Genomic DNA, 16,278 nt, shown 5'->3' with positions numbered 1-16,278 from the left:
TGGCAAACAAATCTACAGTGTAATAGCTATAATAGGTACATTTTGGCTCCCAGTTTTTGAATGTAAAATTCAAAAATGCCACTGGGAAAAAACACTACTGCAACAGACCCAGATTTAAGAAATATAAACAATGTTTACATAATATACACTTGGCCAAAGTACCCATGGCCACCCATCAGCTGCCTTATACCCCTCCTCACATGTTTGATCCTCCTCAGCAGTACGGCCGCATTTTCAGTGGCGCACGGGCTGCCCCTAAGGGGTGTGAGGGCCCAGACCCACTCGCACCCCCTGCTCCCCTGGTAGTTCCGCCACTGCTCCTCGGGTTACAGAATAAAAGCAAATGCAACTGGGCAGCATGCCGACCCTAAAATTGAGCCAACCTAAGGCCTGGGCATAAACTGCTTTGAGTCCAAACTTGGATTTTTCTTACAAATCCAGGCCTGGACTCAAAGCGCTTTACAACATTTAAATAAGTCAACATAACCACTGCAGGAGCATAAGAAATGTGATCTAATAACAGGTACAACATCTACTGTAGGTCTAGTAATCAACCAGGTGTTTGCTTTCAAACATCAGAGCAGTAATGTTACCTGGTGATTGGTTGCTAACTGTTACTAGAACTTTGACCACGTTTTATTCCACCGTCATTATGTCAGGGCTCCAATGAGCTAAAGCAAGATCTCTACAATAAGAAAAATCACCGACATGTACTTTGGGGGGTCCAGGTGCACTGCCCTAAGCTTACAGTTTAGGGAGCTTAATAACGATAAATGTGTAGCCTTACAGAGCATTTTTTTTAGATGGGGTTAGTGACCCCCCCCCCCCCAATTTGAAAAAAAGAAGAACAAAGCAAATAATTCATGAACTATAAAAAATTAATGATGAAAACTAATTAAAACTTATCTTAAGATTCTATAACATACCTCCCCTTTAAGTGAATTTCATTTGATATATGGCAGGTATTCCAAGAGATCACCATAGACCAACCTGGTAAAATCAAATAAGACTTGATGTAGATACCCATCACTTGCTTAAAGATTCATCAGTAAGGGAAGAACACATGAAAATGTATAAAGTCGAGCTTATGCTCTCTGATGATATTATACATCTGGTCTGGGAGGATCTCCTGGATGGAGTGCCTGCCATAATCTCTAGAATAAAATCCAGAACTGCAGTCAAGTATTCTCACAAGTCGCAGAGCCCCAGATAAAGATAAAGATAAATAACAGAATTATCAAGCATACCTAAACTGCATAACTACCACTGAACTTGCTTGTACATAACAGTTAGAGATACAAAGAGCCAATGCAGAAAGGAGCCACAATACTATGGGCCACACAAAGCTGGTAAGACCCGACACAGAAAGTGAAGGAATGAAAGCTACATGATAATTAATAAATCACTTTATTCCAGAAATGATTCTTGCTCCAAAATTACAGCTGGACAGGTTGTATGTCAAACCCCCCAAAAAATAGCACTTTGCACCAAAAATAACTGGAAAAATGTTTAAATTGAATGCATGCTGCTTGAAGAAAAAAAAAAGGCAATACAATAAATGAGAAATCTACTGAAATGAACCTACAAGGGCAGCAGCACACCAATGGACTCAAGCTCTACTACAAAGAACCCACTGCAGCCAGCAAGTCATAGGCAAAAACATTCACTGTGTATATGCCTCTAGCCTAGAAACAGGTAACCGCTGAATTTTGAGATATTGTTCAATTAACTGCTTAACTGTTTTGAGATACAATAGGAGTTGTAGATCTGGAACATCTGGAGTGCCGTAGGTTGGCCAGACCTGCTCCAGCCTCTAGGTGATTGCACAAATATGCAGCTAAATTAATGAAAGCGCAATTAAGTAAAGCATTAGAACATTGGCCTCGATTTCATATATAACACAAACCAAAACTCCTAAAGGAATAAATAAATTAACCTAGTGTCATTTGTTCACCCACCACCCATAATGTGCACAGTAGGGGGGGGGCTAAAAAATGAATAATGATAAAGCCTTCAGCTCAGAACTTCCCTCATTTCGCCCTCAAACCCCAAATCCATAGAATTAGAAATCCAAGCTGTTCCTTTGCCATAAACATCTCCAGCTGTTCAAAGAAAAGTTTTCCATGGAAGGACCAGTTACATAATTTTTAAAAAATAAATTAAAAAAATTCATTAGTGGAGAACGAAAAAAACCACAAGGACAGATTAAACTTTTAAATCACTAAGGGGCCGATTCACTAAGGGTCGAATATCGAGGGTTAATTAACCCTCGATATTCGACTAGGAATTAAAATCCTTCGACTTCGAATATCGAAGTCGAAGGATTTAGCGCAGATAGTTCGATCAAACGATCGAAGGATAATTCCTTCGATCGAACGATAAAATCCTTCGAATCGAATGATTCGAAGGATTTTAATCCAACGATCGAAGGAATATCCTTTGATCAAAAAAAGTTAGGCAAGCCTATGGGGACCTTCCCCATAGGTTAACATTGACTTCGGTAGCTTTTAGATGGCGAACTAGGGGGTCAAAGTTTTTTTTTTTAAAGAGACAGTACTTCGACTATCGAATGGTCGAATAGTCGAACGATTTTTACTGCGAATCCTTCGATTCGAAGTCGTAGTAGAAGGTCGAAGTAGCCCAAAAAAAATTCAAAGTTTTTTACCTTCGAATCCTTCACTCGAAGTTAGTGAATCGGCCCCTAATCTTTATTAAGAAATAACTTACCGAAACTCTGCTTGCGCTCCTCTTCAGAAAAGTTGATCCATCGCACATCGCTTGATTTCTCTTCCTTTCCTTATAGGAGATAGCCAGAGAGGAGAAATCGAGCACCGCATGATGGATGGTGGCTGTGTCACCTTTGGAGTGCAAGCGGAGTTTTGGTAAACATTTAATTTGTTTTTGTGTTTTTTTTTTGTTCTATACTAACAAATTTTTTCATGTTACTGATCCTTAAAGGGCTCTTACAAATGGCCAGTTTTTACCTGCGCTCCGCTGCGTTGCACTTTCTTCTGCTCAGCCGCAGGGGAGCACAGGAGTAGACACAGTCAATTATTTTGAAGGGGGCTGTACTCACAGATGCATTTAAACGCCAAACACAGGTTGGGACTCAGCAAGTTGGGACACAGCATGTTGCATTTCACCTGCGTTCTGCACATACATGCGTCTGTGTGAGTACAGCCCCCTTCAAAATGCGTCTACTCCTGCGCTCCCCTGCGGCTGAACAGAAGAAAACGCAACGCAGGGGAGTGCAGGTAAAAACTGGCCATTTGTAAGTGCCCTTAGGTGCAGAACTATACTCAATAAATGCTCTAATGCAGCACTGTGAGAGCTAATCCTAAACAAATGCCCTTGATTAGCTCTCAAGGAGCCAATCACAAAGCAAAGTGCTGGTCCACTGGGCAGCCGGGGATAATAATAAAGTGAGGTCAGGAATTGAATGCCCCCGATAAGAGTGTGAGATAATGTCTGAGGTTCTGAGTGGTGATATGAGAGTGCCAGCAACAATGCCGATTCCTAAGCTGTGACAGGCGCCAGTTACACGCGGCACTACAAAACACTGCTGGCCCTCGCAGCTTCCAAGGAGTTGAGATTCCTTGGCACAATGTTACCACAATGTTTGTGCATCCACGTCAGGTGCCAAGAGTACATGTTGCAATAACAAGAGATGTAGTCAGTGAGTTGTGTTTTAAGTGGCACAGAGAGCTGATTTTTCATTTCAGCACTAACGTCCAAATCTCTATTTTTGTTAAAAGGGACCATCTTATACAATAACATTTTGCTTTCAGACCTACGGTATATGGGTTGTGTCAATGTGACACACAACGGGGCCTCCGTAAAGTGGAAAATATATGCCTGGGGGCGTTAATGCTGTAATCAAACATGTGAGAAGTTCAAAGGTGTTCAAAACGTTTATGAAAACACGGCTGGGAACCCAAAAACCGGTCATAAATAGGGACCTATACTGAAATAACATATGCTGTCATGCTGCTTGAACCTCAAGTGCAAGAGAACCTACATGAACATAAAGCATGAACAAAGCATACAAATCAACCAGTAATGTACCCACAGGTCCAATGACTAATGCACAGGAGCGTACAATACTTAGGGAAATATATCCTTTTATTTGGTACTTTCTAACATCAGAGAGGGACAACTATAAGTTGCAACTTTACACAACCTATTTCCCCAACTGCTCTGCTCTTAGACACACCAACCAACTGTCATACATTTATTTCCCTGAAAATCCTGCCCGCTGAAGCATCCATTGCAAAGGCTCCCAAGAGGAGCAGGTCTGTGCAGAGCCAGCAGCCTAAATAATTTAAATAAAAAAATTGAAAACAAACAATCTTTTTGATAAAGATTGATAAAGAAAAACGCCCTCATTAAATGAATAATTTATATTATAATAATTACTTGTACAATATAAAAAATAATATGACCCATGCAATGGAATATAAGAAGTCACCTTGGAGTTCCATGGCCTCTAAAAAGGCACTAACCATATACTCTTGGTGACATCTAATATTCTAAGATTGCCCCAAGGCTTCACTGTATTATTATGATTGCCACAGGTAACTGTTTTTCAAGCCTGGCTTATAAACTTGACCCTTGATGGCAATGCTATTTATAGGTAGAATGATAATGTAGATCAGAAGGCTGGTACTTTGTTCCACAAAAACAGCATATAGATTTCAGTGCCCTGACCTTGTATGTATGTCCCAGTTGGACAATAGAACCATCTAACTTAAAGGACCACTGTCATGGGGAAAACGTTTTTTCTTTTTCAAAATGCATCCGTTAATGGTGGTGCTCCAGCAGAATTCTGCACTGAATTCCATTTTTCAAAAAAGCAAACAGATTTTTTCTATATTTAACTTTTAAATCTGACATGGGGCTAGACATATTGTTAGTTTCCCAGGTGCCCCCAGTCATGTGACTTGTGCTCCGATAAACTTCACTCGTTTCTGCATGTTTTTGTGATATAGCCCCCCACCCTTCCCCCAGCAGCCCAGCAGCAGAACAAGATTTTACCTACACTATGGGGCAAATTCACTAAGCACCGAAAATACGCTAGCGACGCCTTCGACTTCACCAGGCAAAGTTTCGTCAGGGCGCCGCTAATTCACTAAAATCCAAACTTGCGCTCAGGGAGGTGAAAGGTAGTGAAGTTGCGCTAGCGTTAATTCATCAAGCAAATCGAAGTTACTCTATCGATGCCGAATTTGCATACGGCGCCAAGTTAAAGTACAATGGACGTATATGTAGCAGCACATACATTACACTACACAAGCCTGGGAAAGCTTCATAAAATAAAATAGAGATTTTATATTGCCATACACATATGCCCACTGTATAGTTTAGGTGCCATATGTTAGGAAATGTTGAGGGGAAGGAGGGTACCCCCAAAAAAAATTTACGATCTTTTTCAGCCTATCAACATTAAAAAAGTAAAAGACGCCAGCGTTTTTTGGGAAGCAAGCCCTATCTACTCTATTGCACTTCGCCTGGTCTGAGGTGGCAAAGGCAAGTCTGGCGCAAGAGGTAACGTTCAGTAAAATCCGCAAGTTAGTGAATTAGCGTAGTTATGTCCCTTCGCCAGAGCACAACATCGCCTGGCGTAAGGGTGCGAAGTAGTGCTAGAGTAGGTCCACTTCGCTAGCAAATTTACGCCAGCACCCGTTAGTAAATCGGCGAAGTAACGAAATGACGTCGCGTTGGCGAATTTGCGCTAGCGTTAGCTGCTTCGCCCATTAGCGAATTTGCCTCAAAATGTCTAAAAGTGACGGACCTGGGGTTTACATAACCAGGCTAAAAATGTTTTACTTTCTGGGATTAGAGCTGGTTTTGTACATAAATAAAAAAAAAATACACTTGGTGGATTAGGAATGTTAGTTATTTGCAGTGTAAACAGATTTAGAAATAAAAACTACATCATAAAAATCATAACAGAATCCCTTTAAGCTTATGATGCTTATGGGGGGGCAAGAGCACACAGCTGCAATTTGCTGAGTGACAGGCAACACCTCCCTTACTGTTTATTATTAATTTTTATGGGTAATTTTACTAGGGATATGCATATGCAAATTAGGGGCGGAGGGAAATCGTGTGACTTTTTGTCACAAAACAAGGAAGTAAAAAATGTTTCCCCTTCCCATGGTATCCGGACAAATCTTTCACAAAGGATTCGGAGGTTCGGACGAATGCAAAATAGTGGATTCTGTGCATCCCTAAATTTTACCATTGCTGTTTATACCTATGTGACATAAAGTAGGAAATGTAAATGAAGATGAGGTTGATAAACACTGGTGAGCTACTCCACCTGGCACCTGCCATGAACGCAGAGATCAGTCTCATAAGGACCACAAGGTGTTCCATCCTGGACTCTGTCTGCCATCAGCACTGGTGCGTCGCGACCCACAGGGGTGCAGAAAAGCTCACATGGTCTGTCTAGAAAAGAAAAAACTTTGGAGCATGAGCAGGTCAAGAAAGCGATAGAAGAAGACAGGCTTGAATTAGAAGACTATTCAGAAAGCTTGGGACCTGAGTTTTTTCTAGTTTAGGGGGCTTTCCGAAATTTGACTTTCCACACCTATTTTGGAGATTAAGTCTACTAAAAAATTATTTAAAATGAATTAAACCTTAATTTTGCCTTCAAGGATTAATCTTAGCTGGGATCAAGTACAATGTACTGTTTCATTATTACAGAGAAAAAGGAAATCATTTTTAAAGATTATACTTAATTGATTAAAATGGAGTCTATGGTAAATGGCCTTCCCGTAATTTGGAGCTTTTCTAGAGTAAGGACACAAAACCAATAGGAGAAATATGTAAACACTCATACCATCAATGATGACAGCTGTGAGGGGGCTTTTTTTCTTGTTACTGCTGCGATCGTGGGACTGACACTGATGATCTCGGAAGCTGGAGACTCCCTTTGGACAGGGCAAGTTCTCACAAACCATGTGCTCAACACTAGCACCTCGGCAACTGCGACCTCCAGGCCCCGGGCTGGAATGAAACAGCAGATCAGGAATTAGGTGTAGTTGTACCCTGAGCTTTTGCTGTGCAGAGATAGTCTGTATTTCAACTTCCAAGTTTACTACAAGTCTGAGTTACGGAGACTGTAAATCTGTATCGTGTGTGGATCGTCCCGACATTTTTTGTACCACGGCAATTGGTCGTTTAGACGATCAGACAGGTTAAAAGATTTCTGTTGGCTAATGATAATTTCTCTGCATCTATTGCCTATCTGACGACATCAGTGCGTGACTGTCACTAGAATTTTTCAGACACAACTTGCGTACGATTGCCGCCACGACCAGAACATCATCTGATTTGTTCTTTCACTGCTTTATTTAATCTGAATGGTTAGTGGCAGGTCGGAAGATTGTGACTCGATTGTTCGTCTGATACAAGGGTGAAATCTGTAGGTCTATGGCCACCTTAAAAAACAAACAGGGGTGTCCTTATTATAAATTAGACAGTGGGAATGAATACTTAAATGCTAGGATTTTCAGTACACAATTGGGGTGGAGTCCCTGCCCTGAAGAGATTACAAAAAGAATACACTGTTAAAGGGTGTGTTATCAAATCTGGTTAAATGTAGCCAAATAGATTGAAGATTAGAAGGTTTTTTTTTTCCCAGCTAAATTATAGTTTTAATAGTATCCTACACAGGGCTGCCACCTGCAATTCTATTGGCTAGACTGGTAAAATACTAATACTTTAAGGTAATGCCATTAATAAGGAAAAATAAATAGACATGGGCTGGTAACTTGCATAGGCACAATGGGCACAGGAAATTGCTACAACAATGAGCTGCATTAACAGTGTAAATATGTATAACATCTACAGAAAACAGGTTGGTACATGAGGCCTTTTAAAAGCTTACACCTATAGATTTGGCCTTAAAGGAGAACTAAACCCTAAAAATGAATATAGCTAAAAATGGCATGTTTTATATACTGACATTTGCAGCAGCCTGAATTTTCAGCTTCTCAATAGCAGCAATGATCCAGGACTTCAAACTTGTCCCAGGGGGTCACCATATTGGAAAGTGTCTGCAACATTCTATGTGTACTGTATATTGAGTCTTTACTGCTAAAGGGCTGTGGTTGCCTTGGACTGGTACAAAAGCCCAAAATATAATGTACACAAATTCTAGCCTACTTCTATAGTTAAGCTTTAGTTTCCCTTCATATATTTTTTACTGTCACTAGACATTGGATCAAGGGGGAGAAATTATATGGCTATTGGTAGCCTGTTGCTCTTAACAAGCATTATTAATGGCAATTTTAACTGCTAGCAAGCTGAGACAACTTGAGCTGGCTAATGAGCCTCAGGTTAGCTATGAAACCCACGCTCACAGTCCATTGTGATTGTAATCCACTCACACCTTGACTCTACCCTTAGCCTAAAAAAATATTCCATTCCCTCCCCTAGCTTAAGTGGTGTGTTCTACATGTACATTTTGGTCCAGAACATCGTGCTGCAAGTGTTGATATGCACACCCCTCTTGTAATGTTATCCTGCTCACAATATTACAGCAGAATGTGTGCTTGGGTCTGGGCACTACACTGCACAAGGGATCAACTGGCCAGAATAAATATCCTTATTAAACGTACAAGAATGAAGACACTGTGCAATAACTGACATATGAGATTTTTAGCTGTTGAGTGACAAGTGCCGGAGGGGGATTCAGAACGTTTTAGTTCAATAACATGGAGAACGACATACTGGACATCCCTAATGTACTTGGTTGAAGGAGCCGAATACCCTGCTGTGCCTGTGTGAAGCTTTAACCCCATCCCTACGTGGCACCCGATTGAGCAATTAACCTTTGCAAGCTACATGTTGTTTTGCCAACACTCCCTTGTAACCCTGTCCTGTTTTTTTTTTCATTTGAAATGTGCATTGGAAAGCAGTAGAAAACATGGCCCAGAGACACCTGCTGCACTGAACTCCAACGTTCCTTTGGCAGCCGGCTCGCTTCATAGGACATTACTCAGTCTGCCCTGATGCCGCCTCTTGTGCTGCTTCCACTAATTCTGCAGGAAAAAACTTACACTACAATGGCTGCTGCAGTCTTTAAAAATAAGAACTCCAGAGAATGAAGGGTCTGAGCCAGGACATGCCTTGCAAGGTTATCTAGAACATAAAGTACAACTAGTAGCAACAGTACTTTCTCTATAAATATTTGTACTGATAAATACACACTTTGTTTATACACTGATTCAATGGTGTCGGCTTTCGAGAAATCCCTCCTTATTTGGACAAACCGTGGATTGATAAATCTGCCCAACTGCAGAGACGCAGGATCAGTGACTGGCTGTTTCCCCATTTCCAATCACACCAATTCCATCAGTCAGATATAAGCAAAGGTTGAGGTGATAAAAAAAATGAATTTGATCACAAGAAAAATATTTTTTTGTCTTACAAATCAATTTAGTTGCTGTTTAGCAATGTTTAGGTGTTTCCGTTATTAAGAATTCTAAGTCTCTGGCAACGATGAGCAATTTTCACAAACTTTTCTCAATCTAGAAAATGCTAATGACTAGTGATGGGTGAATAAATTCTGCAGGCGTCAATTTCTGTGTTTCACCGCCGGTGAATATATTTGCAAAACTGCTGTGAAAATTCACAGTGAAAAATCCGCTGTGTCGAAAAAAATTTGGGCGCAACAGAATAGTCGTGTGCATAAACATTGTCATGTGTCAAAATTGACTCATTGACTTAACAATTGTTGTGGGTGGCGAAATTGATGCGCATCAAAATAATTTTAACGCCCATTCACTAATTTTTCCCCGTTACGTGAATTTCCCGCGAAATTTTTCGGCAAATCAAAACAAATTCGCCCATCACTAATAATGACAAAATTTGCTCTGCTGCATTAGAAGCGAGTTTCATGATTAATGAGTTCATTTTAAAAAGCCGATATTGGTGCCCCTTAGTTTTGCCCACAGGTCAACCAAAAATCTCGCAGCTCAGCGGGAACTGTAGGAATTAGGGATGCACCGAATCCACTATTTTAGATTCGGCCGAACTCCCGAATCCTTCGCAAAATATTCGGCCGAATACCAAACCCGAACATTTTTTTACTTCCTTTTTTTGTGTGAAAAGTCACGCAATTTCCCTCTCCGCCCCTACATTGCATATAATTCAGTTTGACCGGACAGAAGGATTTGACCGAATCCTGCTGAAAAAGGCCGAATCCTGGATCCACTGCTTCCCTAGCAGGAAGGAAGAAATCGGCACAAAAAAAAAAAAAATCTCCCGTGCGCACATTTTAAACTTGTGAGTGCAGTTTTTAAAGGAAAACTAAACCCTAAAATAAATATGGTTAAAATGCCATATTTTACATACTAAGCTTATTGCACCAGTCTAAAGTTTCAGCTTGTCAATAGCAGCAATGATCCAGGACTTCAAACTTGTCACAGGGGGTCACCATCTTGGAAAGTGTCTGTGACACTCACATGCTCAGTGGGCTCTGAGCAGCTGTTGAGAAGCTAAGCTTAGGGGTCATCGCTAATTCTCAAGCAGGAAATGAGGTTTGTCTGTTATATAAGCTGATGCTACAGGGCTGATTATTAAATTCTGATTCTTACTAATCAGCCTTATATTGTGACATTTATATTCTATGTGTACTGTATATTGTGAATGGGTCCCTAAGCTCAGTAAGTGACAGCAGCACAGAGCATATGCAGTGAATCAGAGGAAAAGAAGATGGGGAGCTACTGGGGCATCTTTGGAGACACAGATCTTTACTACTAAGGGGCTGAGGTTCCCTTGGGCTGGTACAGAAACCCAAAACATAATGTGCAACATTTCTAGACTACTTCTTTAGTTGAGCTTTAGTTCTCATTTAAAAACGGTGTGTTCAGGTCAGAATTAATACTAAATGTTGTGTTTTTACACACAAAAATGTGTTGTGTGCGCTCACACACGAGGCAATACCTTAGAGGGAACACTGCTCGGCACGTGTCCTGCTTCAATGCAGTTCTCCTAAAGATAAAGCCAGGGTATGAACAAATGTTTTTATATCATTACAAATATTTAGATGAATAATGATTTTTGGATGTGATTGTACAACGTCCCAGCTCAGCTGTATCTGGCAGTCTCTAATGTTTCAAATGCTGTTTTTATTTATTAAATAACAAAACAAGCTGTATTTTAGCAAGGGCAATTGAAAGCAGAGAAATGTGCACATGGATGGGAGATAAAGGAATTTATCATCGGAGAGGGAGGAAACAAGCGAGGGCAAAAGGCCAAGCTTTCACAGCCTCCCTCAGCGACCTACTAATGTAATTAAAGGAACAATTCTGAAAGCATAATGATTAATCAGCATTTGTAAATCACATTTTAAAGTGGAAAAATGAACATAGTGTTGAATGGGTTTAAACTGCACATTTTCACCAGGGGAAACTCCAATCCCAAGTGTTATTTAAGCCTGTCAGTCACAGAAAGGGCATGTGTATTTTTTTTTTTTTTACTTTGAATTGTTTTCCTACATAATTGGAAGACTATTTCAGGGAACCAAAAAACTAGTGTTGGATGAACAACTTTCAAATGCAATTAATTGCTATTAGCCCAACATGAGACAGAGTAAGTTGTAACCTAGAGATGACTATATCAGATCAGATGAGTTTCTAGAATTGAGCCAGGAATGATCTAGGCCATTCTGCTACTTTAGAGGCCAGAGCATGGCTGCCCCTGGGTAAGGCAAAGGAAGATTATTAAAGGGATCCTGACATTGGAAAACATGTTTTTTTCAAAACACATCAGTTAATAGTGCTACTCCAGCAGAATTCTGCATTGAAATCCATTTCTCAAAAGAGCAAACAGATTTTTTTTATATTCAATTTTGAAATCTGACATGGGGCTAGACATTTTGTCAATTTCCCAGCTGCCCCTGGTCATGTGACTTGTGCCTGCACTTTAGGAGAGAAATGCTTTCTGGCAGGCTGCTGTTTTTTTTTCTCAATGTAACTGAATGTGTCTCAGTGGGACATGGATTTTTACTATTGAGTGTTGTTCTTAGATCTACCAGGCAGCTGTTATCTTGTGTTAGGGAGCTGCTATCTGGTTACCTTCCCATTGTTCTTTTGTTTGGCTACTGGGGGGGAAAAGGGAGGGGGGTGATATCACTCCAACTTGCAGTACAGCAGTAAAGAGTGATTGAAGTTTATCACATGACTTGGGGCAACTGGTAAATTGACAATATGTCTAGCCCCATGTCAGATTTCAAAATTGAATATAAAAAAATCTGTTTGCTCTTTTGAGAAATGGAGTTCAGTGCAGAATTCTGCTGGAGCAGCACTATTAACTGATTCATTTTGAAAAATGTTTCCCATGACAGTATCCCTTTAAGTGACCGGAGAAAGATCTGCAGCTCTCTTGGATCCAATATGAGCATAACCAGCTCTTAGAATAATATCACACATTGGTAGAACACTCCAGTCTGGCCAGTATCTGCCCTGTGTGTGCGTGTGTGCGTGTGCTAACTGGCAAAATTTGGATAAAATTCTAGTAACAACACAACCGGAGAGAAGGTGGCCATAGCTTGTTCTGCCCCAATGGAGAAATGTTATTTGTGACAAAGGCCATATAATTACCTGGGTTCCTGGGGATGCAAAGATAACTCCTCAGCTGGAACAACTTCAGATAACACCTCTGTGCAACTTTTTTTGCCCCATACTAGAGTTTCAAAGATTTGCACCTGACAGTGAATAGCATGCAGATTGCAACTGACATTTAGAAGGAAGCATGGGAGTGTCCCATTGCTCAAAGAGTCGAGGCAACTGGGTGCATTTCTTATGTCTAGAGCTTGCTCCCACCCCTTCTGCCTAGGATATCTCTGGACGCCAAACCTAGACAACGATGGGGAATAAAGTAATGAACCAGTGCTTGGGATAAATGAAAGATTGTGCTCCATTATAACTAGAACCAGAGATAAAACAAGGCTGGACACGTAACGCTCAGCTCTGACGAAATGGTTAACTGAATATTGGGTGGAACAGGATGCTCATATTTTACACCATGCTCTAATATGACCTTTGTGGCTGCCAGCATCTATTTAATACATTGACTGTGGTGTAATACTCATAAAATATCTGTCTGCAAGTGTAAGTGTAAAGGTGGCCATACACGGGCCGATAAAAGCTGCCGACAGACCGTGTCGGCAGCTTATTGGCCCGTGTATGGGGGCCCCCGACGGGCTTCCCCGATCGAGATCTGGCCGAAAGTCGGCCAGATCTCGATCGGATGGGTTTAAAATCCCCGTCGGATCGCGGCCGCATCTGTTAGTTGATGCGGTCCCGCGATCCGACCGTCCGTTTGTGAATGCTAGGATCCGATCGTTGGGCCCTAGGGCCCACGATCGGATCTGCCCGATATTGCCCACCTCAAGGTGGGCATATCGGAGGGAGATCCGCTCGTTTGGCGACATCGCCAAACGAGCGGATCTATCCGTGTATGGCCACCTTAAGTGTAAGTCCGGCCTTCAACTGATCTGTTGCTGAAGTGTGAATGGTTCTGTGATCGAAGTACAAACTACACGGTACCATAAGGAGGCGTTTGTAAGTCTCAGGGAATGAATGAGGTGATGGGTTTTTGTCTGGATCCATTCTTTCCCAGCCTATTGTATGTGCAGCCTTCGAGATGGCCAAGAGTACAGACAGGGGTTACTATATAACTGTTTAGTCTAGAAAAATAATGATTTATAGCAGGTCTATCCAACTGGAGGCCAGTGCTTCTCCAAGGATTTTTATGGCTGAGAAGGCTGCCCAAGGGTTCCACAGACTACTCTGTATGACACGCTCATTTACTATAATCAGAGCCAAGAATGTGCAGCATAGAGAGTGATCAGTCCACTACATTGAAGCAATGAAAGTAAATGCCTCACAGTCCTGTTAGCCCCACTGCCTGGATTTACTCATTTTTTACTTTTAGTTCTAATGTGATTTTTAACAAGATTTGGCTGTGATAACCATATGTGAACACTGGATTTCTTCACATCTTAAAAGGTCTCCTGGGCCACATGCATTTAAGTGTGTATAAATCACTCTTTGCATAGGGAAATTGTTAGGTAAGTTGCATTAATGGCATCATCACCCCTCTGTACCTTCCAGATGGACTCTGTCTTGCTTATCTTTCTTGCCAAACATTGCATACAGTTAGTATTGGAGTTTAGTGTGAATATTGGGGTGGATATTGCAGAAACAGGTCACAACTACAACATATAGGAAGATGGACACAGAGGACTCAGATTATGTGTGGGAATCAGTGTATGACAAATAAGTTTACCATTAGTTATGAACTGCCTCCACCAATATTCTGGTCTGCAACAAAAATAACCACCAAATATCACAAGGGCACCATCTGACATAAGACAGACAGGAACAGCAATGTTAGACCTCCTGTTGTAATAAGAGGAAAGAGCTTTGTTAGCTCTTCCATAAAACACATTTTCTATTAAAACCTGTATTAAACCTGTTTTTTTTTTTTTTTAATTACGCCCTCTGGATAAATTCCAGTGTCAAACAGATGTCACTGGATTGATCAATCCCCAGGTGTTATTGAATTTATAATCCCAGCACCCTTTGCCAGTAGATGTCGGCCAGCTACAACTGAGGCTCCTGCTGCTGCTTGCAGGTGTATAATAATAGGAGTTTAGAGGGGCCGGGGGGAGTCATGGCTTAAAGGGATACTGTCATGGGAAAAAATTTTTTTTTCAAAATGAATCAGTTAATAGTGCTGCTCCAGCAGAATTCTGCACTGAAAGCCATTTCTCAAAAGAGCAAACAGATTTTTTTATATTAAATTTTGAAATCTGACATGGGGCTAGATATATTGTCAATTTCCCAGCTGCCCCTGGTCATGTGACTTGTGCCTGCACTTTAGGAGAGAAATGCTTTCTGGCAGGCTGCTGTTTTTCCTTCTCAATGTAACTGAATGTGTCTCAGTGGGACATGGGTTTTTACTATTGAAGGTTGTTCTTAGATCTACCAGGCAGCTGTTATCTTGTGTTAGGGAGCTGCTATCTGGTTACCTTCCCATTGTTCTTTTATTTGGCTGCTGGGGGGGGAGGAAAGGGGCGATAATCACTCCAACTTGCAGTACAGCAGTAAAGAGTGATTGAAGTTTATCAGAGCACAAGTCACATGACTTGGGGCAACTGGGAAATTGACAAAATGTCTAGCCCCATGTCAGATTTCAAAATTGAATATTAAAAAATCTGTTTGCTCTTTTGAGAAATGGATTTCAGAGCAGAATTCTGCTGGAGCAGCGCTATTAACTGATTCATTTTGAAAAAAAAAAATTTTTCACCTTGTACTGGGCGATGAAAGACCCTAAAAAAGTTTTGCAATGGGGCCCACCAGCTTACCTGCCTCATAATACAAAGCCTTTGTGGAGTAACCCAGGAAGATACCAAGAATCTATATTCTATAAAATAAAGTCCCAGTGTTCCAAGCCAATGGTAAAAATCTGGATGTGGCAGTCCATGCATTGACTAGTGTATTCAGCCTGCAAAGGATCTGAGCTTTAAGCACTCTCCAGCTACAAGATACAGTCAATGTGTACTTGGAATGGTCACATCAACCACCTCATTTTCCCTTCCAGGCTTGGCACAGACAAGTGTGAGGGTGATGCTGCCAGCAACAAGCCCTTATTTTCTCTAAACACTGAAAGCAAACATCTCTGTTATTTTTATGATGAGGCCATCTGGAAGATGAGGAGTTCTCTGCACACACTGCTATGGTTTACACTTGCACTGTTATAGCATTTGCTCTTCTAATCTGATGCACCACATAGTTACATGCCTGCAGCCGACTACAGCCTCCACTTATACCTCTTCTGTGCCAGCTGAGGGAGAGAAGACAGACATCTGGGAAAGGGAATACAGAAAGAAAGACTAAAAAGAAGGGAGGGAGAGACGCAGACAGGGCTCATGGGGGTAGACGAGGGAACGAATGAGCAGAAGAGGGGATGAGAATAATAGCATAAAAAGAAAGAATGACAGAAAATGAAACAGATGAAACGCAAGGGAATAGGAAGGAAAAGGCCGGAATAGGGTGGGATGGGACACAAAATATGAAAAAAGAAAAATCAGAGGAGAGACAGGAGTGGATTTTATGCATCTGTTCAGGCTCCTAGTCTCTGCTGGGAGCCCCTTTACAAAAGGACATATTCATTTGAAGTATTTTAAGCTAATTATGTTTAAAGGGCACCTGTTGGGCAAAACTATTATCCCCTGCTTGGTTAGTAGAATCAGCTCCC

At 41.2% G+C, this 16,278-nt stretch overlaps 1 protein-coding gene across 2 annotated transcripts in view; it reads right to left on the bottom strand.

Annotated features, from left to right (window-relative positions):
* Positions 1-16,278, bottom strand: part of adamts17.S (ADAM metallopeptidase with thrombospondin type 1 motif 17 S homeolog) — a 163,702-nt gene that overhangs the window by 50,711 nt on the left and 96,713 nt on the right. For both annotated transcript variants that reach the window (XM_018255276.2, XM_018255277.2), the window contains exons 13-14: positions 6,845-7,011; positions 6,323-6,450 (exon numbers count right to left, since the gene is read on the bottom strand). In XM_018255276.2, the coding sequence (XP_018110765.1) occupies positions 6,323-6,450; positions 6,845-7,011 (295 nt within the window). The remainder of the gene's footprint in view (positions 1-6,322; positions 6,451-6,844; positions 7,012-16,278) is intronic.

Source organism: Xenopus laevis, chromosome 3S (assembly GCF_017654675.1).
Source record: "Xenopus laevis strain J_2021 chromosome 3S, Xenopus_laevis_v10.1, whole genome shotgun sequence".
NCBI classification, from domain to species: Eukaryota; Metazoa; Chordata; class Amphibia; order Anura; family Pipidae; genus Xenopus; species Xenopus laevis.
Note: the sequence above shows the minus strand (reverse complement) of the source record. Positions and strands in the feature narration are given on the sequence as shown.